At 44.0% G+C, this 24,614-nt stretch overlaps 1 protein-coding gene across 2 annotated transcripts in view; it reads left to right on the forward strand.

Moving 5' to 3' along the window:
* Window positions 1–3,793: 3,793 nt before the first annotated feature.
* LOC147642354 (potassium transporter 7-like) overlaps window positions 3,794–24,614 on the forward strand; it is a 79,348-nt gene continuing 58,527 nt past the window's right edge. Inside the window, exons 1-2 of one of the 2 annotated variants that reach the window (XM_086805602.1) lie at window positions 3,794–4,154; window positions 17,667–17,910. In XM_086805602.1, coding sequence (XP_086661728.1) covers window positions 4,122–4,154; window positions 17,667–17,910 — 277 coding nt within the window. In that variant the 5' untranslated portion in view covers window positions 3,794–4,121. The remainder of the gene's footprint in view (window positions 4,155–17,666; window positions 17,911–24,614) is intronic. The other variant, XM_086805606.1, reaches the window with a different exon arrangement.

Genomic DNA, 24,614 nt, shown 5'->3' on the forward strand with positions numbered 1-24,614 from the left:
ATGCATCCCCTCCACTTGCTCGTCCATCACCTACTTATTGCACTCCCTATCATCTCGCTTATCGCCTCATTTTGCCCGCTCACTTATCATTCCCCTTCTATTCATTTACCCTAATTGTAAGTAGCTAACCAAAGCCTACATATTTTCATAAAATTCACATGTAGAACATGGGCACGATGTTGTGGAATCACTCGAGTGTACTGTGAATAAATATAACACAAGGATAACTCTAATCACATTTGTTTATAATTGAGTTTTTTGAAAATTATAGAGGTTGGAAAGCAACATTTTAAGGTTAAAACTACCATATTCAATATTTATGCCAAATGCAACTCCCTTGGTAAGTTCCCTTGCAAAAGCACAAGGAGTGTCTAAGAATATTTTTAGATCAAGGTGTGGTCTTGTGGGATTCACCCGCAAGATATGTTGGATATGGCTATGATGAGGAAGCACTCAAGTGTTTTAAACAAATGCAACTTGAGGGTGTCTCCCAAAATGCTACGATGTTTGTTTACTTATTTATAACTCGTTTGTAGAATAGGAGTCATAGACAAGGGGCATAGATGTACAAATTGAGATTGCCATGAAGGGTTTACCGTAGAGAGATCTTGTTGTTGGAAGCACCTTGATTGATGTGTGTCCCTTGCTTTTCATAACACATCAAGTGTTTAACAAGCTTTAAATTCAAGCTCTCATAATCACCATACAACTACAACTCGAGGGTGTCTTCACACATGCTATTATGTTTGTTTTTTACTTTAGAACTTGTGGTAGCATATGAACCATAAGCAAGGGTAGAAAATTGCATGTTGCAATTCAAAGAAACAAGTTCCTAGAAAGACACATACTTTTTGTAGAGAGTTCACTAATTTAGGATATGCAAAGATGGACATGGTGAGGAAGCATTGAAGTATTTTGAACATATGCAACTCAAGGGTGTCTCCTTATGTGCTTTAGCATTAGTTTAAAACTTGGCAGCTTGTGACACATAACAGCCAAAGAGTTCATTATTGATAAAATGGTCATATCACTAGCCTTTAAATATTGATATCAATATCATATGACGTCATATCGTACATATCAATATCAATTTTCGAGCATATAACAATTATATCAATATCATGTAATTGTTCCAAATTATATTTACTCAAAAGTGGACCATTTATTATCAATGAAATGAAAAAAGACATATTTTTTATTCTTTTATATCTCGACGAGAATATTTAATTTCCCAATAAGCACAATAAGTGTTAAGAAACTTATGATGACATGCAAAGAGTAAATAGTTCATTTGGTAAATTGGTCACATCATTATATCTATATCACATCACACCAATTTCAATATCAATCCATACATCATATTAATATCAAATCATCATTTCAAATCAATAATAACGGATCATTTTACCATTAACCAAAGGGAAAAAGACATAATCATCCTCCTTAAGAAACTTGGAGAGAACAATTATTGCCTCCCAAAACATTTTTCTATTTGTAAAGTTTCAACTTTTTATTTTTGTCCTATGTATCGAAGTGAAATATTATGTTATCCCTTAAAGAGCACTTCTCGTTAGCATTAAAAGAGAAATTGCTAGATAAAATGGTTACAGCATGAGAAGGTTTGAGAAGAATGAGATCTATTCACAAATTGCAATTGTAGCTTTCAACTGAGATACACTCACTTTTTTGTTTGTTTGTTTTGTAATAAGCATTGATCATCATAAGTGCTATATATATGAAATAAAATCTATTAAATAAGTGATAGCTAATCAATTTGAATAGCATTTCTATCTTTGATTGCTATATAATTGTGTTAGACTTTCAAAACTAGCTCGAGCATAAGGCACCATTGATCATCATATTCTCAAAGGTTCTCATCTTGAGGAATACACAATTGTTCGTGTGTTTTCAAAAATTCCCCTTGTTAAGGGATATGCCATTGCTTATCTCACTATTTTCCATATGCAACATGTGGCACCTAGACCTTAGTTGCTACATTGAGTTTTTAGTTAGTTTCAACTTGTCAACTATATGACACGATAATGTATACGCTTCATTGGTACTTATGGAAGGGCGTTTTCATCTAGGAATCAAGGATATATTTGGCTAATTGGTCTCTTGAGGCATTAAGTTGATGGCACCAATAAATACAAGTACTTCTTTTATTTTATCAAGAATTGATTATTAAAGAAGGAGATTTTCTCTAGATTTAAATAAAAAATAGAAACTCATAAACTCATCACATAAGATATCGAGCTCACAAATATTTTGTTTAATTCTACAAAGCTCTAGTTATTGATCTCTTTCTACAATACAAGAGAAAAGAGAAGTGCTAGTTTAAGGACAACTTTGATTCATGTTTTTTCTTCATCTAGGGATGTGGAAGTATCCCTTTGGGACTTGTTCTCCTCTTGTCTCATTGCTATGGGGATGTGGCAATGCCTCTAGGGATTTAGCCAAATATCTTTTAAAACTTTTCATCCTCTTAGGTGATTGTGATATTGAAGTTTTAGCCTAGTGAAAGCTTGGAGAGTAGTGTACTGATTTAGACAAGGAAGGGCCTTTACATATATAATCATGCCCTGCAATTCTATCATAGAGTTGTGTGTAAATACCCTCATACTCCAATAATGTCTAGAATGGGATCTTGTACTTCACTCATAGAAAACGAGAGAGCATGAGGCATTATTCAGAGCAAGTCCCCATAGGAAGGGGTTATAGGGCATGTAGTAGTCTAGGCGCCATTCCCATAGCAAGAGAGATGCATAAGCATTAAAGTTTTTACAATGCCATTTATTGATAAGTGGGATCTCTCTCTCTCTCTCTCTCTCTCTCTCTCTCTCTCTCTCTCTAAAATTTTACTAAATTACATAAATGACAACTTATTTTTATTTGGCTTCTAAGTTTAGAGTTAAGTGACCATTTAGTACAACCTTTCAATTTTCGATGCCTGCTTTCATGCGCAAAATCACTCTAATTAATTGTCGAAGGGCACGTTATATTATTTTTTACATAGATGTGAATATTTATTTGAGTTGTTATTGAAGCTAAAGTGCAGGCCAAAAACCTTGATTAGTCAAAAGACATCAATATGTGAGGGGGCATATGCCCGAGTGGCTCAGCTCATCACGCCCCAACCTAACCAAGAGGTCGTGGGCTTGAGCCGTGACATCGTAGGGTTGTGTGTGTGAGTGGTTAGCTTGGATACATCTGGTGGAAAGGGGGTTTTTGGGGAAAAAAAAACATCAATATTACAAATTTTTGGATTGCCTTTGTAAAAGGCAAATTAGTGTGATAGGTTTGGCACATTTTGCTATGCCAAAGAATAAAATAAAATTTATTAATCAGACATTGCCATTTCTATGATTTTGAATTCTTGAAACAAGTAGATCTTTTGACTTGATGTAAGTTGATTTTTTTGATGATATAGCGCACTCTCTCTCTCTCTCTCACACACTCTATAAAGGCCATGTGGGGCAGATTGGCTAGTGCGAGGGCCCTTGTAAAGGCCATGATCCACTTGAGTCCAAGTCCCACCGTTGGTCATATACGCTCTCGTGTTGCATTCGACCGATGTTAGTCCCACCGTTGGTCGTATATGCCCTCGTGTTGCATTGTAGCGATGTTAACACCCCCCCTCTCTCTCTCTCTCTCTCTCTCTCTCTCACACACACACACACACACACACACACACACACACACTGATCAATCATTGAGGTCGCTGAGCTGTCTGATGCTAAAAAATATTATCAACAAAAATAATTCAAAAATACATTTGAAATGCCGCATATTCATGCATTTATACTTTTTAGCGTGGTTTGAGAAGCTCGGGTCACTGCTGGCTATGGCGTCCGGAAGAAAATAAGCAGCAGGGGGCCCTCAATATGATTGCATGCCGTCGCCAAGCGCGCTATTCGAGAGAGTCCAGTGTCCACACTTTTTGTGTAGCTATACTGTACACCCTCTTTGTCATTTTGTTTCCCAACGAACTTGAACCCCTGCATTTATCTGCATAGTCTAAGCGCACGTGAAGGGGCTGTTATCTCCACGTGAAGCTTTTAAGAATCTGTTCTAGCTGTGGCGATGGGGCGATCCGCTTAGCGCTTTCCTGAAGGCTCGCCATGGACCCAGAGCTTCCGACCGCCTCTTTCAAGGTACAGAAAAAACCCTTAAATCTTAGGGTTGAAATACGAATTTGACTCTGTCAAAATCCACCTGGGAACTGGGCGTACATTCTGGATTAAGGTTATAGTGGTGTTCTAACACTTCACAGCATCATGTGCCGGTTGATCACATTCATCGAGTCATCATTTTGTGCTGGCAATAGTTGTGCAGGCGCAGCCATCACTGCTGGCATCAGAGTCACAGCTGTGGCCATTAGTACCTTCTCTAATGTCTCACCCTGTGCCCTTCTTGATATGGGATCATCTTTCTCATGCAGCAACGCTTTAATGGAACTTGGAAAAGAGACAAAGACAGCACTTGGAAAAACAACAATCCAGTTGAGGATTGCATAAATTAACAGTCAGAGAGCACTTGAAAATGCACCTTACTGAAATGTGGACAATTGCCACCCTTGCATCTCAATGAGTGAATCAGCCACACCACATCCTCCATATCAATCATGCCTCGAGCTAGGTATTGTCTTCAACCACTGAATCTCTTCTGACAAGAAACTCTGCACCATATGGAAAATGCTTCCACTCTTTTGAGGTGTGGGTGCAATAATTCACCTGGGATCCTCTGCTCACATACTTTCGGATCCTGCTTCCTTGGTCATGGTACCCGAGTGGACTGCATAGACCATGGTGAGCGAGAGGTGGGAGCATATCAGTAGCCTTGCCGCCTGGCACATTTGTCTTGCCAGATGCAGTGAGGTTATCGAGGGTTCTATTACCCCATGTGCAGAGATTGTCCCCTTCATTTTGGCAGACATCATTCATACCTTGTGGGGACAATGGGATCACTTCACGGTGACTCAGACAGGATGGAGCAACACCATGCAACCTCCCTTTGAGAGCGGCCAGCCGAAGAGGAAGGGACCGACCCCCCTCCTCCTCTCTTGAGGGTTGTAGTCTACTCTTAGCCTACGCTTTCTATTTTGACTAATAGAAGGATCTGGTTTTTCAAAAAAGAAAAATCAACTTGGATTTTTTTGGTTTGTCAGAGAGTCTGGTGGAGGTGTTTATTTAATGAATCAAATAATGCACTGAGATTGCTTAAACAATGGAAATTGAACAACCATACATGCACAAGGTTTACACAATACATGACATTGGTCCCAATGGCTAACGAGAGTGCATGTCTATGGCTGCAAAGGAAGCTCTTTACCTCATGGTGCATTAGTGCGTTTTCACCAACCCAAGAACCTGGCAGTCTGTCACCCCCGTCTGGTCTGTCTGGCATTTTTGTCCAATTATGTCTGCTGTGAAGTGGTGGACTGCTGCTGGCTGCAGAGGATGTTGGAAGGTTGTGTTTTCCTTCCACCATAGGGGCTGTAGGGTTGAGCGATGAGAAAATGGGGAGTAAGGGGTCCTTCTTATAGGGTTTGCAACTTCACCCCACCCCACCTTCCCCCTTCATTCCTCTCCTCCATCCTCCCCACTTTTCTAGTTGGACGAGGCCATTGCTGGTTGGCCTGGTAAAGGGGTCAACTTGCCCCCTTTTGTTCTCTTTTCTAACGTACCTTGGGCCCACAACCCAACTCACATTGGGTTTCTTTGGGCTGTTTTTTTTGGGTGGACCCGGTCTGCCTACAACCTGTTAATGCAACCTCAAATTGGGTTGCGTCCATACCTTTCCAAACGCACACCAGCCCTGAAACACCCTATTCTACCTTGTACATGTCCTTTGGTAGTCTTGGCACAAATATGTGCGGACTTATGTATGTGACAACTGCTCATGCTTACTCGGATAGGAGGGTGCATTATTTGGTGCTGCTTTAAGTCTTTGATAATTCTTTGGTACATTCTTGCTACTTCTAGCAGGTTCTGGAGCTCTTCAATAATCATTGCTAGGACTATGAGGATCTCTGGATGGAGCACTTTGCTGATGGATGGAAGTCTTTGGCCCCTATTTTTTAGTATTTTAGCCAGCATCTTTAATAGAGCTTTAAGTGAGGGTTTCCCTCCCTCTCGGACCACCAATGCAACTGTCCCGATCCATAAACCAAGGGACCTCGTACTGCTGGACTATCATGATTGGTCATACTTTGGCTAAGATGTATGATGTAGTGTTGGAGGTTGAGATCGGCTCTATGGCATTGAGACACAAGCAAAGGGCCACAAGGCAGAACTTCTCAACACTTGTCACTTACATCTTTTCTCTGAGGGCTATGTCAGAGTTATGAGGGTGATGATGTGTGGCTATGTACACTAACCCACTTAACAACACAAATGTGGAAGCGTGTTTAAGTTGCTGGTTCTAAAGTGCGGAAAATGCACACAAGAATGTACTCAACAAAATGAACAATTTCAACTGCCTGGAAAGTGGAACAACATGGACAAATATTGAACTCTTAGAAGGAGTACACTGCTGTTGTAAAATTTTGAACAGAGGACAGCACATACAACATGTACAGAACTCAAGTTTTGTACTAAAAGCATGGGTGGAGTTGATGCTCCTTCAGTGGGCTTCAGGAAGCTGGTAGATCAGCGCACAAGCTTGCAAGGAGATAACACACTCTGCGCATAAGGAAAATACGAAGGGCCTTTTTATAGGTTCTGGGAGGCTTCACAGAAGAGTATCGTGGTAGCTTGTGTGGCATGGGGAGAAGAGTTGGGCTGCACAACAATATGACTGCCCACACCTTCCAAAGGCAGCTGGCGGCTCCTTCCACGGTCCTAGGTGACATATTTGAAGTTGCTGTTTCTGCTTTATTTGAAAAAATGACCCTCCTAATACCTTTACAACCTTGATTCTAAGGTTTTTAAATTATTATTGCCACCTATTAGGGCCTGCTCACATGCTATTTACAAAAGCCCCAATTTATGTCCCATGTAAGTCCCTATTTTTATGCTAAGGGTGGGGTTCACTACCGGGATATGGTCACACCTAAAGATACCCATCTTTAACACCCGGTCTCAGATCCTGGTTGTGGACTAACACTAACTCTTTGAAGTAGTTGCTGTAGTTGATCCCGTTAAAGCGCCTTTGTAAAGATTTTTGCTACATTGTCTTGAGAAGGGCAATACTCCAAGTACACATCATTAGTCAGAATTCAGTGCACCTCGACATGCTTTGTTCGAGCATGAATTGGTCATAGTGAAGTAACTCTGGCTATCACATTTCTTGATGATTGTAGCAGACTCCTGATTACATGCCACCTCTTCAAGTAATCTCCGAAGCCAGATAGTCTCACAAGTGGTGGCACATGCAGCCCTATATTCCGCGTGAGTGGATGAAAGAGCAATTGTTGGCTGCTTCTTACTGCTCCATGATATAAGACCTGAGCTATATGAGAAGCAGTAACTTGTAGTAGAGTGTATGGTGTCCGCGTCTCCAGCCCAATCTGTAGTATAACGTGTCAATAAGGCTCCTCTCCCATACAAAATCCGATGATTCAAGACCCCAACAGAGAAACTGATGTCAGAGCAGGTGTTGGCTAAGTAAATGAGTGAGCCAACAAGCTTCTTGTTCAATGTGGCATCAACAAAAGCATTTCTCTGTTCGAGTCTATGGGTGGCAGGCCGTGTTAGACCGCGGCTCGAAAAACATAAAAAGCAAGAGAGGAATCATCATGCTTGGAGAGCTTGTGTCCAGGAAGTTAGTGAGCTGATCAATTCTATGGGAGTGGTCCCGGCTGAAATCAACTTTACTCGGGATTTCTTTTCTTCTGCCGGGTATTGCTTGTGAGTGACATCATCTTCCTCCTACTTGCATTGTGTGATGTGGCTTCCATCTAAGCTTTGGTTCTTTAGTAATCTCTTCCCAGTGTCTCTGGCTATCTCCTTCAGCTCCTTTTGAAGTCTTGCTTCCTTTTCATGTTGAAATGCTTGGTCGAAGTCTTGCTTCCTTTTCATGCTGAAATGCTTGGTCGTTGTTCGCCACACTTTGTAGGTTTACATTGGTATCATCCACCCGACTTACTATAAGGCACTTTGTGATCTTACCCACTCGAACGGGTCGCTATCTTTTGTAAGACGGCAGTGGAACATATAAAGCGGCCTTACCTTAAGCTTAATGTCAAATAGGAAAAGTCTAAGGACTTCGTGTATATACTTGCTTAAGACTAGTAATAGAGGTTGGACGATTTTTAAGTTTGGCCTGGTGTGAAAACTAGTCACTTGTATATGTTATTTTTGACACTAAGCAATACACAATCATTCCCTTGCAATGTAATACTTGTGAGCTTCCCTTCTTCTCTATTCTTGCTTGCATGTATGCTATTGAATCTTGCTTGCTTGATGGATGCATGCTAGATAGGTTTGTTTGTAGGTTTTGCTCTTGCATTAGCTTCTTCTTCTTCTTCCGCGTTTTGTGAGAGAGAACCATCGCGAGAGGCATTCTCTTTTTTTTCTTCCATCTAGGCATAGAGAGCACTATCTTCACTCCATTAGCAAGGAGCATTCTAGTGTGACAACAGAGTGAGGACGCGATGGATGAGCTATAGCGCCCACATCTGGAAGTTACAATTGTGGCTCTAAGGCAAGGCCCAAGGACGCATGATTCGGCAAAGGCTAAGGTAAGCTGTTGACTTGAACATATTTAGCACCACCCAACGGGGACTAGCCTAGGGCTTAGCTCCATTCATACGTTCATTCCAAGCTATTGGGATCACCTAATATTACTCGGTGTTGATGTGAACGGGGGACTTGTTGAAGCACCTTTGACATAATGTATACGAGTTGAGATATTTTTAGAGACGAAGTTTATGGAGGGAACCACCTCTTAAATTGGGACATGTGGCAAGACAATGGATCAAAGTGAGACAAGTGGTCTCACACTTGTCACCTCGGCTATACACTTGTCATTATAGCTTTTACTCGCCATTCTAGCTCATGGGAGGCCCAAATCTATAAATTGGAGCCCTCTCATCATTTAGAGGAGGCTCTCTTGCTGCAAACTAGCCTCTACCATGTTGGCTACTCACACACTGTGATCAATGTTGTTTTTTTGGTGCAGCCATCTCTCCCTCACTATTGGCACCCTTTATGATGGGTTGTACTTGCTATACCAGCTGTACTGGATGCCCTAATTGATGTACCAACCCATGTACGTGTTGTAGCGGTTGATTTGAGGGTTGTACCAGCCCATGTACTTGATGAAGCAGATTATGTACATGATATTTTTCTCCTTGGGTAATAAAATACTCCAAGTAAGGGGGGGGGGGTTCGGCCCATTCTGGCCTCTAAGTGGTGTCATATGTGTACATCTCTCTTTTACCAATTTGTTGAGTTAAGTGGCATATGTTTAAGGTTGTGGCCAATCTAAAATTGTTTAATTGCATTAATGGTCAAGTGTTTTGTGAAATCCCCATCTTGTCGGCCCACTCCTCTCGGAGGTATAGTCCCAGCAAACGACCTGCACTCAACAGAGCGCTCTCATGTTAAAAAGGCAGAACTCCTTCAGCAAGCGAGGAGCTTTGGGAAGAAGTGAGCCAACTAAATGTAGACGTGAGCGGAGGAACAATGGAACACATGGAAACATGAGCCGCCATGATCTTTAAAGCTCCGTGTTCACCAATTGGCTTTGTAAATGGCACCATAAACTTCATGAAAAGGGCATTAAACCGCCCTATTTGTGCCGGCGCAACATTGGCATTAACAAGACGAGAGTTGTCTATCACGACCAAGGTTAGATACGGATAACTCGAAATTGGAGTTAGTGGTGACACTCCTGGAGCATATTAGTGTTGCTCATATGATTTTGTCCCCTTTCGTACAGGTTTTACTATGTTCAGCTCACTAGAAGTTCAAGGATGATTGAGAGCAGGTGGAAGACGAGCTGAGTGTTAAGAGAGTGCATGAGGAGCACACGCTGGTTGGTAAGGTTTGCAGCAGTTGGTGGACATGGATGCATGCATGAAGAGTTACTCTGGTAAGAGTTCAGGGGTCAAACATGTGAACAACCATCTTTATTTTGTGTGTGAAGGGCACTTGATGTGGGCAACATTGTTGGACACTTGTGTGTGCACACATTTTGCAGTAATCGGGGATTACAACCAAGGCCTTGAAGCATTCAGTCTTTTTCAAGCATACTGTGCACTAAACTCTATGCTCTGACCGTCTAGTGGATGGGATCCCTGCCACTAGACCGTCTAGTGGATGGGATCCCTGCCATCCATGGTGGTACTTATCTTCAAAGGCAGTTCAGCCTTGCACTTTTGCAGATAATCATGAAAACTTCTCCCCCCCAAGAGAATTTTTTACCTCTCAAAATTCCACTGTCGGACCTTCGCTTTGATACCAATGTCAAAGACTCTCAGTTTATTCAATCATTAAAACAATTCACATGGATCGCTTAAACAATGGAAATTGAGCGACTATACATGCACAATGTTCACATCAAATATACCGTAGGGTCCCAATGGCTGGGACGGCCTCCTCTCAAAGTATTTGCTTTACTTGATATGAGAAAGAGACTCACAGGGTTATGGCCGCAGACAATCATAAGCTCTCCATGTGAGCCTCTTTTCTAGATCACCATGCGCTTGTGCGTTTCCAAAAAGCTGAGATTTTGACAGTTTTGTCGCTCTGTCTGGTCGTGTTCAACGCGTCTGTTCAATTCTGTCTTCTATGAAGGGCAGGCAGCTGCCGGCTGCTGATTTTTGGGCTTTGCTGGCTGTAGAAGATGTCTTGAGGGCTGTGTTCTGCTTCCACAGGGGCTGGAGGGTTGAGTGATAAGAGAATGTTAGTGCAGTGTTCCTATTCATAGGCTTCCTCTCCCTTGCCCTTTCAGTCTTGTAAGGTACCTTAGGCCCACAGCCCTTCCCACCAACATGGAGTCCTTTGAGAGGTTGTTTTGGGCCCAAGAGCTAATGCAGCCTTAAATTGGTTTCATCTGTATGCCTCCAAACGCACACGCTTGGGCAGCCATATGCTCGTCCTCTAGCCATCATCTGCACCCACATTCCATCTTTCTTTCTTGCTCACAGGTTCTTGGCCTTATAAGCCTATGCCTATGGGTGTGCACTACCCTCAAACCCTAATTCATCCTTACAGTCGGTCATTGACCACATCCCCTGATCAGGGGCTCACAATAATCTGCTACTTCAGAACACCCTTTTCTACCTTGTAAATGTCCTCGGTTTGCCTTGGCACATGCATCTGAGGGTGGATCCCTATTCTATATTCTCCTCTTCCCATGAGGTCTCCAAGGTGCCACTTGGAAAAGCATACACCTAGACTACAGTTATGTTAATGAGTTATCATCAATCTTTCCATCTTTACCACTGCCGGTAAGAATTGTCCTCTGTGTTCCTCTGGACAAAGAGAACTAACACCATAGTCACAAGGAACGGGGGACGGTAACGGGGGATGGGGACGGGGACGGGACGGGACGGGATTGGGGACGGCCATAAGTAGGGAACGGGGATGGGGGAGGGAACGGGGATGCACTCAAAAAATACTTTTTTTAAAAGTTTTTCTACTCTACACTTATTCTACTTTGGAAGTACATCAAAATGAGCACAAATTTACATAAAATGGTAAGCTTTTGAGTCATATTAACAAAATACGCCAATCAAAGAGTGAAGGCGTTGACGGTTGATTGTATTTATAATTAAGTAGATACAAAATGAGAGAGAGAGAGAGAGAAAGAAAGAAAGCTGTATTAACGTCTACGAGAGAGAGAGAAAGAAAGAAAGAAAGATTTTATTAACGTCTTCCAAAAGACCGAACTCGGCCTATGAGACAAATCGGAGTACCTGTATGGGGTATCCTCTGTCATCCCAACAAAATGAAAAAGTACTGAATAAAAAAGCTGAATCTGGGTGTGCAGGGGATGGAGCTCTATTACTAGGAGAATGCAAAGCTATATGCATGGAGTATACAATCATGATATGCAACCTAGCTAGCTCCATCCTGTACCATACTGGGGGGGAGAGAGAGAGAGAGAGAGAGAGAGAGAGAGAGAGAGAGAATGTGAGTTGGTCCTTCCTGCATGAGCTTATGCACGCTATGGGTTTTGGTCCAAGAATGTCTGGGCTCATCTTCATGATAAGTATGCATGCACAAACTAGGATCATGATAAATGGTGGAGTGACAGACGCCGTCCCCTTGTCGAGGTCTTTACGACAGGGATGTCCCCTCAGCCCGTTGTTGTTTGCAATAGTGACACATCTGATTCTTTCATTGCTGGATCAGCTGGCTACAGATGGAGAAGTAGTTGGGCTCCGTCTTCCCAATAATAAGCAGCTTGTCGGTCAGGCTCTCGCGGATGACTCTTTTATGTTTTTGAGGGCAGACAAGGCTAATGTGGCACTTGCCATGGTTGCATGGTCTTTATATGGCAGGGCATCTGGATTGCATATTAATTTTCGTAAATCAGCCCTTTTGAGTTGCACTGAAGTTGATCTTCAAGGTCTTGGTTGGAAAGGGAAGGTCATTCCGAGAGGGAGCATTACTAGACACTTGGGGTATCCCATTGGTGTAGATGTGAGTCATGTGGACTTACTGGAGTGGATTGCAGGGAGCATTCATGACAAATTTATGTATTGGAAATCTCAAGCCTGGCCGATTCATGTTCGCCTCAAAGTAGCATAGGTAATAATGACTGGCATGGTCTCTTTTTTCCTACCACTTTTGCCTTGGTCTAAGAAGACTTTGGGACATCTTATGCAGCCTCTGCGTTTCATGCTATGGAAAAAACAAGGGAATTTACGGGGCCAAGTTTGGGTGTCTTGGGACCATGTGACTACACCCAAACGAATGGGTGGAACGGCTGTATTGGATATTCGCATACATCTTATTGCTCGGCGATGGTCTTTATTTCAAGACATGTGTCTATAGCCGGATCAGCCATGGGTACTTATGGCTTGTTATCTCATTGCACAGGTAGGGATTTCACAAGGGAGCACGCATACTGAGGCATCCTGGTGGGACATTTTGAATGCTTCTCAGTCTTGCTTGGTTTCTTCGTCCATGCTTCTTTCCCACTTGTCTGCATCTTGGCAGGAAGTCTTGAAGCGCACTCGTTGGAGCCCACCTGATGACCGGGCCTCAGCTAATTCCTTGCCAGTTGAAATATTGGCTGCTTCGAGAGTAGTGAATTGGAACAGAAAGCAAGATGATAGGAGGAAATTAAATCGGATGGCAAGGTTAGGACTTGTTCGGGTGGAGGATGGCATTCTTCCCTCGGCACAACGCTTGTATTCCTTCCGTTGTATACGACAGTTTTTGGGCGTGCCGAGGGTTTATCGTGGCTTATGGTCCACTATTCAGGAAATAGTGGGTGGCTTGGGTGCTTTTCCGGAGTTGGATAATGACAAACCATGGAGAGATTGGATGTTACGTAAGCAAGATGATCTTATGCATGTGTCCGCAAATGCATTGTATCACCTTCTTGTTGAGGATAAAAGATGGGTCACAGAGAAGGCAAATAAAGAATGGAACAAGAGACATAATCGCTCTTGGTGGAGAGTTACTTTGGATAGAGGATGGCACCCTAAAGTTCCATATCAAGGCAAGGTCTTCTTTGGCGGATGGTTGTGGGTGGCCTTCCTGTTGGATCGCATCTCCGGCGGCGAAAGATTGCTTCGGGTCACTGCGTCTTTTGTACCACATGCATGGAAACTAGTGGGCATTTGTTTATTCATTGTCCTGTCGCCAAGAAGGTTTGGGCTTTTGTGTCCCAGGTATGGTGTGCGGTTACTCATGTTTCAATTTCGGCCACGGATTGGGTTCTTGGGCGGCTTGCTGTGGGGGTGCCAGAGCCAGAGCATGAGTCTTTTTTTGACTTCTTTCGATGGGCGGGAGTTTGGCATATTTGGCTCACTAGGAATGCATTCATTTTCGATTCGGCTTCAGGTGTAGTGGGGCATATCCGGTGCATTCGAGGACTGCTATCATGGCAGATTTCTTCAATGGTTTCGGGACGTGTGATCAAGCAAGAGAAGGCTGACATTTGGCTTCTTACAATTCGGGCTACTTCTTTCTAGATGCTCGTCAGCGTGGACTTAGCTATTTCATTGGATTGGTACTTCTGGGGGGTTTTTAGGTTTTTGGATTGGTGGTTGGAGCCGCACTCTTTTTTTTAAAAAGCCATGTGGCTGTTGTAGTTACAATAATACAAATCAACTTTACGAAAAAGAGAGAGAGAGAGAGAGAGAGAGAGAGAGAGAGAGAGAGAGAGAGAGAGAGAGAGAGAGAGAGAGAGAGAGAGAGAGAGAGAGAGATTTTATTAACGTCTTCCAAAAGACCGAACTCGGCCTATGAGACAAATCGGTGTACCTGTATGGGGTATCCTCTGTCATCCCAACAAAATGAAAAAGTACTGAACTAAAAAGCTGAATCTGGGTGTGCAATAAGTACAATGAGTGGTGAAGGGGATGGAGCTCTACTACTAGGAGAATGCAAAGCTATATGCATGGAGTATACAATCATGATGTGCAACCTAGCTAGCTCCATCCTGTACCATACTGGGGGTATAAAATGGTATACATCAATGAAGGGGGTGTCCATAGCTAGAGAGAGCCTAGAGGCCTAGAGGCTTGGAAGTTGGAAGACTCAAGAGGCTTGAGGGAGAGGTGAGAGAGAGAGAGAGAGTCTAGATAGTAGAGAGTAGGGCCTTGTGTGAGAGGCTTGGAAGTTGGAAGTTACTAAGTTAGAAGAAGCTTGAGGGAGAGACACTAGAGAGAGAGAGTTGCTTGAACTTTGAAAACTTGAAGGGGTGTGTGTGTGCTTGTAGCCTTGTAGCCTTGTTCTTATATAGATATTAGATAGGCAAGAGAGAGGCAAGGGCAAGTGAGAGAGAGAGGCAAGGGCCAAGCCTCAAGGGCCAAGGCCCAAGGCCCCAAGGCTCAAGCCTAAAGGCCAAACCTCAAGGCAAGAGAGAGGCAAGGGCCAAGGCCCAAGGCCCAAGCCTCAAAGGCTCAAGGCCTCCCCAAACGGCCCAGCCAAACGGCTAGAAACAGCCAAGGCAAACGGCTAGAAACGGCCCCGCAAACGGCTAGAAACGGGCAAAAGAAACTAGTCTGACAGCACAGAATGGCTCCTTGCCGTCCCCCCACAATGCCGTCCCCGTTCCTACTGCCGTCCCCTTCACCGTCCCTTGTGAGGGACGCCTCCAGGGGGGACGTCCGACCGTCCCTTGCCGTCCCCGTTCCTGAACCGTCCCGACTCGGCGTCCCTCTGTTCCAACAATCCGTCCCTTCCGTCCCCTGTGACTATGACTAACACCCTTTGATCATTTACCATCCTGCACCAGTTCAACAACTTCGTGAGAGGAAAACCTTTTAGATTATGTGGTGCTCCCTATCTGCTTGTCTTCAACTTTCTCTATCACATGCACTCTGCACTCAGTGCATGGTGACTAGATGGCTCATCATCAGCAGTGCAACAGTTGTACAGTATTAGAACCCAGTAGGATGATATTTGTCGTACACCGTGACCCCATTGTACATCCTCAGTCTAGGATAAGTCAGGCACGAGCTACGTAGGTCATTCCTCAGCCTTAGTGGGTCAGTCAGTCAGTCAAGTCCCTTAACCCACTTGGAGAGAATCATTCATGCATGTAGAGTCAGTAGAAGCCTTAGGGTTTGCATTAGAAAGCACTCTGCATCTTGCATAATATGCATTCATATGCCTGTGCATCATTTAGAACATCCCAGAAGTCTTAGGGAATTTACTAGGATTTATATGGTATTTTTCCCATATTTTATAGTATTTATTTAGCATTATTTGTATTATTTGTCATTTATAAATATAAACTTTATTAAATGACTAGCCAACTTGACCAACCTCCAGTTAGTATAAATAGGCTTGCATAGGGCTTAGTTTATCATTCAGTCTTCAGTGTGCTAAGAGCTTTCCTCCTCAGCCCTACGAGTTCCCTTGCCTTCAGCACTAGACTAGTCTCATCCAGCCCTTGGAGTGCTTGAGTTTGCTTCAGCCAACCTTGTTCATCCAACACCTGCAGTTCAACAGTCCCTACAGCCATAGGCGCCTGCATTTAGCCTCAGTTTAACGCCAGAATTCAGCATACAGTCAAGCCTCAGTTCAACGCCAGAATTCAGCATACAGTCCAGCGTTTTCTGCATGTGCACCAGCCGCCTACAATCCTCTGCGTTTACAGATCAGCAGCCGTACAGTCGCCTGCGTTTCGTGTGCAGCAGCAGCCGTACAACCAGCGTTTCTGTCCAGCAGCAGCAGTACATATATGCGTTTCTGTCCAGCAGCAGAACAGCCTGCGTTTCAGTCCTACAGCCTGCGTTTTCAGTCTTGCATCAGTTCTACAGCAGTGTCCAGCCCTCTGTGCATCATCCATACATGCAGCAGTCATCTGGTGAAGGTAACATAGCATTCATAAGCATTTACAGCATTCTAACATAGCGTAGAACAGTCCACCATCTTCTTTTCTCAGCCTCAGGTGTGCAGCCCTTCCTCATGCCCTTGGGAAGAGTGCATAGGCTCGAGATCAGTTCATCGAGGTGTTTCTACAACTGTGTACAGTTCAGCCAATCTCCGATCCTCCGAGATCTTGCGTTTGGCTTATCTACAGTCCACAGTTATTCTCTCTACAGAAATAAAGCAAATACTATCTCATTATCGGGATAGGGGGCCCTTCTGGTGTAGAGTTCTCATATATCTCTCTCTCATCTCTTTATTGCTAAACTCACGAAACTCAGGATACAGAAGACGGTGTGAGCGTTTGTTTGACAGGATCTTCCAATACAAAGACTTCCGTTGCATATCACATTCTCTCCATTATGACTGTGCTTCTGCTGCCGAGGTTGTTCTATTCACATGCCCTCTGGAAGCTGGCTGCTGAGGACGATACTTGTGGGAATGACCCCACATCGCAGTTGAAACAGCTGCTTTCTTTGTCATTGAAAATGAGGATGTGTCCCCTATTCTTGACTTTGATCTTTATTCTCATGCCGAGCATTGACCTGTTTGGTGCATCTTCATACTATAAGTGTTAACCTCCTAGGTCGCTTGGTGTAGGAAACGTGGAGTTCCTTCTGCTTTTGCATGCCTTTACAAGTGCAGGTATTTTGGTCACATCCTTATTGGGGATACATCCACTATCCCACTTCACGGAGAGTTTATGCAGCCATCTTTTTATCTTTTCCTTGTTCATATCAAGCTGCTTCTTAACCATTCCAAGGTATCAGTACCCATTTGTTGTGATGACCGTTTCTGATCTGCATTAAGATGCTTGTCCATCATGGTACCTGGGCATGTGCTGCATATCATATGCAGCATCATTTGAAACTAAAGGCATTGATGGCATATGGAATTAGGAGTTCAGGTGATGGAGGTGGTGAACATTCCCAGTCTCTCCACCACCTCCAGGAGTTTGCTCATCCTTGGGATGATCCTCACTATGAGAGGCTGATGGGCTTTGACTGTTGTTAATGTTTGGACCCTTGGTTGGCCAAACGTGTAATTGGAATTGTGATCTTATTTGAGTTTGGTCTTGAAATTCTGAGCAGGAACTTTGTGTTGAAGTGATATGAGTAGCATGATTCTTACATTATATACTTGTATGCATTGATATTCCAGGTCTCTCAAACAAACAGTTTCCGAACGCTCTTGATTCTGGCCTATCAGAGTTTTGGGGTGGTGTATGGTGATCTAAGCACATCTCCGCTTTATGTTTTTAAGAGCACTTTTGTAAGGAAACTGCACTATCATGAAAGTGAAGCAGCAGTTTTTGGAGTGTTATCATTTATATTCTGGACCCTGACTTTGATTCCGGTCTTGAAGTATATAGTCATTGTGCTGAGTGCTGAAGACAATGGTGAAGGTAAGCTCTCAAACTATACAGTTTAAAGCCTTATCGACAGAAAAGGTTCACATTTGAATTACAACTTTTAGTTTTGTACAACATTTATTGGAGCATGTTTAGTCTTTGATTTCCAAGGGTGGAGCTTGTAGATTCCAAGCTAAGGGATTCATTTGAGAGAATCGCAAATTTATAGGGAGAAACATGGTAGGAAAAGTCACCTTGGGTTGTGGAACACAATTTGTCAAGTGCTTTTAGACGACGGAGTCATAGAATGAGAGTGGGTGTTGTAAAAATTGGGGCTGAATATTAGAAGAGGCTGCACATAAAGTTGGAGGATGGTGAGTGCTAGTCAAGGCGGGTAGACACCTTGCACATACTAAGACAAGAAATTTCATTTTCTAGAGCACGCGCGATAAAGAGAGAAAAAAGAAAGAAAGAAAGAAAGCTGTATTAACGTCTACTAGAGGCAGAACTCGACCTATGAGACAAATCAATGTACAACTGTCAAAGAGAGAGAGAGAGAGAGAGAGAGAGAGAGAGAGAGAGAGAGAGAGGAAGGTTTGTTTACGTTGTTGGGGGGATAAAGTGGCCCATGAAACCAATAATGATGCAGTATGTGTGAGTACTATGTGGGAGATGACAGGGCATCTCCTATAACCTAAACAAATCATTCTAGCATCCTCTATAACCTAAACAAATCATTCTGAAAATGATAATAGATGGAAGTTGCGAGGCATGCCAAGAAGATACTGAAGGACAATGAAGGCACGATACAACATCAAAGCCTGAGCCATCTCAAGAGCTCGTTTGGTGATGGACATGAGAGGGGATCCAAACTCATGGATCGCCAGAAAATTGAATATGGTCCTTTGTACCCGTGGAGGGGTGTGTTTGGGTGTGGCATTGCATGGAGAGTGGTGTCTTCTCATGTGTTTTGTGTCTTGTTGTGTGAGGGCGTTTAGCAGCAACTAGGCGTTTTGACTCAAGGATGGAAACTCCCTATGGTTGCAATCTCTCTATGCATGCCCCAATCTGCTGCACTTGTCTCTTCTTTACATTGCTTTGGGGCTTGACACTGTCCAATACTCTGGAAGAAAGATGTAAGGAGTAAGGAGTGTCACACTGGCTCTCTTCTTCTTGCATCCTTTGTCACTTCAGGAGTCGTATTTGTATCTTATGCAGAAAGAGTGCCACACACCGTTGGTCCTCATACTCTGACTCAATGAATAGATGGTGAAAGCAGCCTCTAGTCTGGGGCCTGGGCATTAAAGGGTGGTGTGTTCCTGGGTCTCAACCTCACGCATATCACATGCTGTGCATATTTGCATCTCTTGGTCCTCGTGTGTGGATGGCACCTGCCTTTTGCGTTCTCTCAGTGCTCTACTCCACCATGGATATTTCTACTAGTGATGTGCCCATGCCTAGCGATAACTGCTGTAGCCATAGCTCCACAGGGTTTATTTCTGCAAGCATAACTACATACAACTCGGCTATCTGTGCATTGAACTCTCCCAACAGGAGTATATCTCCATGTTGGGGAAACTCCATAGTATCTGCAAACAATGGGGCATATGATGACTGTATATCTTGCAACAAATCCTATGCAAAGGCAGACGTCTTTGGTGGTGCTGCAATGTGTAATATCTGGAAGCCTGGCCGGGCTAAATGCATCCACATGAAATGGGCCTCCTCATCCTGCCAGTCTACTGTGAGCACTCTGTATAGGTGGGGCTTAAAGAGGCATGCCACTTCTCCTGAGCCAGGTATGTCCCCACCCCCTCCCCGCCCGGCAGGCCTCCGGAAAAAATAAAAATTCCCCCTGGCCTTCCTCTCCCTTGAGCCACAGCAATGGCCTCTATATGCTGACTCCCGTACATATGGAGACAGCTCAGGTAGCTCTCTCTCAAGACTCTGATGTGTATGTGTAGAAGATGATGTCCCTCCCTTTGTGGGTTTCTGTAAAACCTCCTTGATCAGACCATATAGTCTCGTTGCAATTCCATGTGGCCATGTGAAGTGCGTGGGGGTGCCGGAGAGAGAGAGAGAGAGCGCCTACTAAAGACCCAATGGGCCTATGAGACCAAAGTGATACAAAAATGTCCATGACATATCTCATCATGGAACATAAAATAAAATAAAACAGAACAAATCAAAACTATCTCACTGGAGCGATACAAAAATGCCCATGGAAATCTCATCATGGAATAGAAGGAACATGAAAAATGAGAGGAACATGAGCGCCCGATAGATGGTATACCACTCTCCAATATATCAAGCATGGGGCTAATGAGTATGGCCGAGATGTCTCCCTCAGCTATGCATGTGGAAAGGTAGCTCGATGGCCGTGGAGCATGTCCTGGATCTAGAGTTGAGGAGTGGATCGTGGCTCTTGTTCGGGGGGCCGTGGGTGTGAGGAACGTTGGAGTGCGCATGCTTGGTCCGAGGTAACTCTTCTCAGGCGAGGTGGGTCTGCAACAGCCCAAGGTGGGTCCAAGGGATCCACTGCGTGGGTGTCCTCCTAGGTCCGGAAGAGGTTGGCAGTGGTTGGCGCTGGCTAGGTAGGGGGCGGGGTGGTTGGGGCCGAATCTCTCTCAAGAATTTGTCCCTATGCCTGTGCAGTTTGATTAGGAAGATCCTTACATTATACATAGCATTGGTTCAGGAAGTCAATTGAAACCGGCCTTCAGAAAATCTGACGGGCGGTGGAACAAACACTCGCACATAAAACACTTCATCACCCATGGGAACCTGAAAAAGGAAAATAAACAAGGGAGCTAGAATGCTCCTGCAAAATAGTACAAGGACACCGATTGGCCCCAAAACGCAGTGGCGCCCCTTGCGGTATTTCTTTACTTGATCAAAAAATGAGTACACAGTACAACTTGTCGAATCCTTTACCAATAGGATCCCTTTTAGATTTTCACCCAGGACTTTCCAAATAAGAACTCTCGTTATTACAGCAAAGCATTCCATAGGGAAGGCACACCTGTACAATATCTCCCTACTTGAAAAGGTCTTCTCCATCTCAACCATGGATCCCCACGAACCCTTTCCCAAACAGTAGTAGGGTTGTACCAAACCATATGTCCTTCCTATAGTCACAGCCTGCATGTAACCTCGAGAAAACTATAACCTGTTCACATGAATCCAAAGATATGCTTTCCTCACGAAACCAAAGACCTGTATCTGATAAACCATAGACCTGTATCCATAAACCATAGGCTTGTATCCCTGATACCAAAGTCTTGTTTCTTTACGAAAGACTAATGTCCTGTTTCCATGACAGATAAATCCTCATATGCACCATCAATCACGATGCCAAAAACTTAGAGAGAGAAAGATAGAGGATGTGTCAAGCCATCTTTGAATACACATAAGTCCAAGATGAAGAGCAACACACATCTCTTCCAAGAACATCATCCTGTGCATATGTAGCTTGATCCTCTGTATCCCAATCTCGTAAACAAAACCTGCTTGCGAAGAAAGAGAGAGAGACTCCTTGGCTGTTAGCCCCTCGGTGCCTCCTTCAGCTCACCTTCTTTCAAGAGAGATAGAGAGAGAGAGATCCACGCTGACTGCTTCCACACATGCAGCCATCTGGTGTAGAGAGTCTCCCATCTGACCCTCGTCTGTCTGCCATATTGTCTGCAGAGAGACTCTTGCCTGACGCCTACCTAGCTGCCCATTGCTCGTTGCCCATAGATGTAGTCGCCTGGTTGCTTTTTACTTACCAACAACGACGAAATCAGCGAGGTCGTAAGACTCCAGAACAGATTCCATCATAACCTTCCATATGCCGTAGTTGCTCCTGTCCAACTGACGGTCCACCGGGAACGTGGGGAGTGTCGGGATCTTCACATGCCTCTCGGCCATCTCAAACAGATCTGCCATTGCGGGGATGTACTCTGAAAAGGGTGGGTGGGTGGGAACAAAGAAGAACTAATACCTGCAAGTGGCTGTCCAGCAAATCAGCCCGCCGTCCTCTTGCTTCTCCTCTTCCCGAACAGTCCAAAACAGTCCACAAATCAGCCACACAACAGTCCCCCTCTTGCTCACACAAATCCCAAGAACTATCTAGAGCCTAGGCTTTGATACCATGTCAGAATACGCAGCGGAGATGATGACCAGATCTGGGAACACAAGAGCAAAAACGCATGCAGAAAAATACAGCACAAGAGAGAGATAGATGTAGGCGTGTAACTCTGCTCTGATATACACAAGAAGATCCCGATATGATACAATGAGTGGTATGGGGCTGGGGGCCTATTTATATGCCCCCACACGTGCAGTCGGCCTGCTGAAAAAAACTCCACGACTGCATCTACAGTCGGCCAGCAGCATGCAGCCAGTCCGCCAGCTCTGAGGGTCCACGACTGCATCAAGTACAGTCGGCCAGCTCCAGTACACAAATCTGATGTAGTCGGCCAGCAAATGGATCCTCCTGCCAACTCAGGGTTGCCTCCCAAGCCACAGAAAAATGGGAAAAATAGGGGAAAAATGCGGGGAGTGAGGAAAAATGATAAAACAACTGATAAGGGCGGGCACACCCACAACAAAGGCCCTGGTGTATAAATCTAGACAGGAGATGACTTCTAACATCTACTTATGGCCATCCCACGTTCAGTGATACACCATGAACATGGTAAAGTACTTGATGTATCATACCAACATACATGCATCTCATCCTGACACATCCAGAGTATTACCCATCTATTCTCAAGGGTACCAAGATCCAATGGCACCAGAATATCATAATATCTCGGAAAGTGTATGCATACATGCACAAATAGAGTTCAATCCATATATCAATGAACCAAACCAGCTCTAGGACTGCTCGCAAGACTTATGCCCTCCATAGAGTCTCGAAGTGTTAGCTCAAGTTGCCGCAGCCTTTGAGCTTAACCAAACCATGCCATTCCAAAGGAGACCATCTCCACAAATAGCATCATCTCAAAATCCAAATGACTGATCTTGAGGTCAAGAACAGCCAGAACCATATGACAAAGATCAATGTCCCAATCTTTCTCAGTCATACCTTAGTTCCAAAGATCAATGTCCCAATCTTTCTCAGTCATACCTTAGTTCCAAAGTCCAAAACCATCTCTGTTAACCATAAGTGTAGACAGAGTTATCCATAGTTGCAGTTATAGTTCATGGTGCGGCCGACTGTGAACCATACCCAACTTTACCATCTCATGTGACTAGTACACAATATCATAGAAGTCCCATAAGCAGATGTACTGTCAGCCTTAGTACCTCGGGTGAATACAAAGATGTCACGAAGCGACTCCTAGATGAAAAACTGAGCCTCTCTATAACAAGGGAGCGGAGGTGCTACCCCCCTCTTGAGCTTCAGGCAATGCTCTAGACCCATGCTTTGCTGAATCTGAATGAGCCGTAACAAGAGTCGGCTCCAACTCAAAGGCATCAACATAGTTGTTTCTCGTACGCGTACGAACCTATTCGTACGTACGAGTCGTACGGTACGATACCGTACGAATTCGTACGATACCGTACGAATTCGTACGATATCGTACGGTACGAGTTAGGTTTTTTTTTTTTTAAAAAAAAAACCCCAAAAAATTTTTTTCCTTGAAATTTTTTTTCCAAATGCTTAAAAAAAATAGAAACCTTGCTTTACGAAGATCCCAAATGCTCGCAATACTTCGCAACTTTCGTGTCCACTCAGTATTCCATATGGGGTTGTGGAGAGACCTAAAAAATCTGGCGAGGTAGACTGGTAGTGTACACTTGATTGGTAGGATGAGAGAATCTTGCTACATCACTTGGGGATCCCTGGTATAGGTAGGCTAGACAATTAGATTCTCAAGTTATGCACAAGGGAGAACATTTGGACATGGCCATTTTGATCTAGAGAGGAGTCCCTAAACTTATCACCCTAGATGCACTCCTCGTATTTGTGCAAGGACGGTCCCTTAGTCATAAACGCTACACTGGGAGACCTTTGGTATTGCATTACCCATCCAGGTTCTTTTTTGGAGACAATCGGGAGATCCAACCGAGAGAGACACATATCCATGTACTGGTTTCTCAAGCACTGTAGACTCCTGCCCTCCCAACCTTCCCTCACATTCAAGCTTGAAGCTCCATAGCTTGTAAGTGTAAAAAATAAAAACCGTATTTTATCGTACCGTATCCCAAAATTTCATATTGTACCGAATATTCCCGTACGGTATCGTACCGTACCGTATCGTATTTTCGTACCGTGACAACTATGGGCATCAAGATAAAGCTGCAATACCTGAGGTGAATCTGCTCTAAGTCACCCTCCTCCATCCACTTCGCATCCTTCGGTGAATAGTTCTTTAAACTTCACAAGATAGCGATGGGAAACTTTACCTTGTACCTTTCTTTCCTTATGTGCCAGTATCTGCTTGGGAATAAGAACCTCATCAAGTTCCTCCTCTTCCATATGAGCCTCATCTGATACATCCTCAGGCATCCAAAACCTGCTTGCACTCCACCCAAGTGGTAAGCACAAGTCACCAATGAAGCATAGTAGATCACCATTGCTAAACATAGAAAGAAGCTGCCTTCCGAACCCATGAAGCCTCCGTGAAGATACCACTGGTGACAAAGTGTCGAAAGCCATAGCCTTCAACCCATGTTTTTGAAGGAGTTCCGCTATTAGGGTTAGGGTTTGAAAGGTACTTCAGCAAGAGGCGTGAGAGACAGAGAGAGAAACACGACTTCTCATGTAT

Source organism: Cibotium barometz, chromosome 1, assembly GCF_041138505.1.
Source record: "Cibotium barometz isolate CiBa-2024 chromosome 1, ASM4113850v1, whole genome shotgun sequence".
Taxonomy (NCBI): Eukaryota; Viridiplantae; Streptophyta; class Polypodiopsida; order Cyatheales; family Cibotiaceae; genus Cibotium; species Cibotium barometz.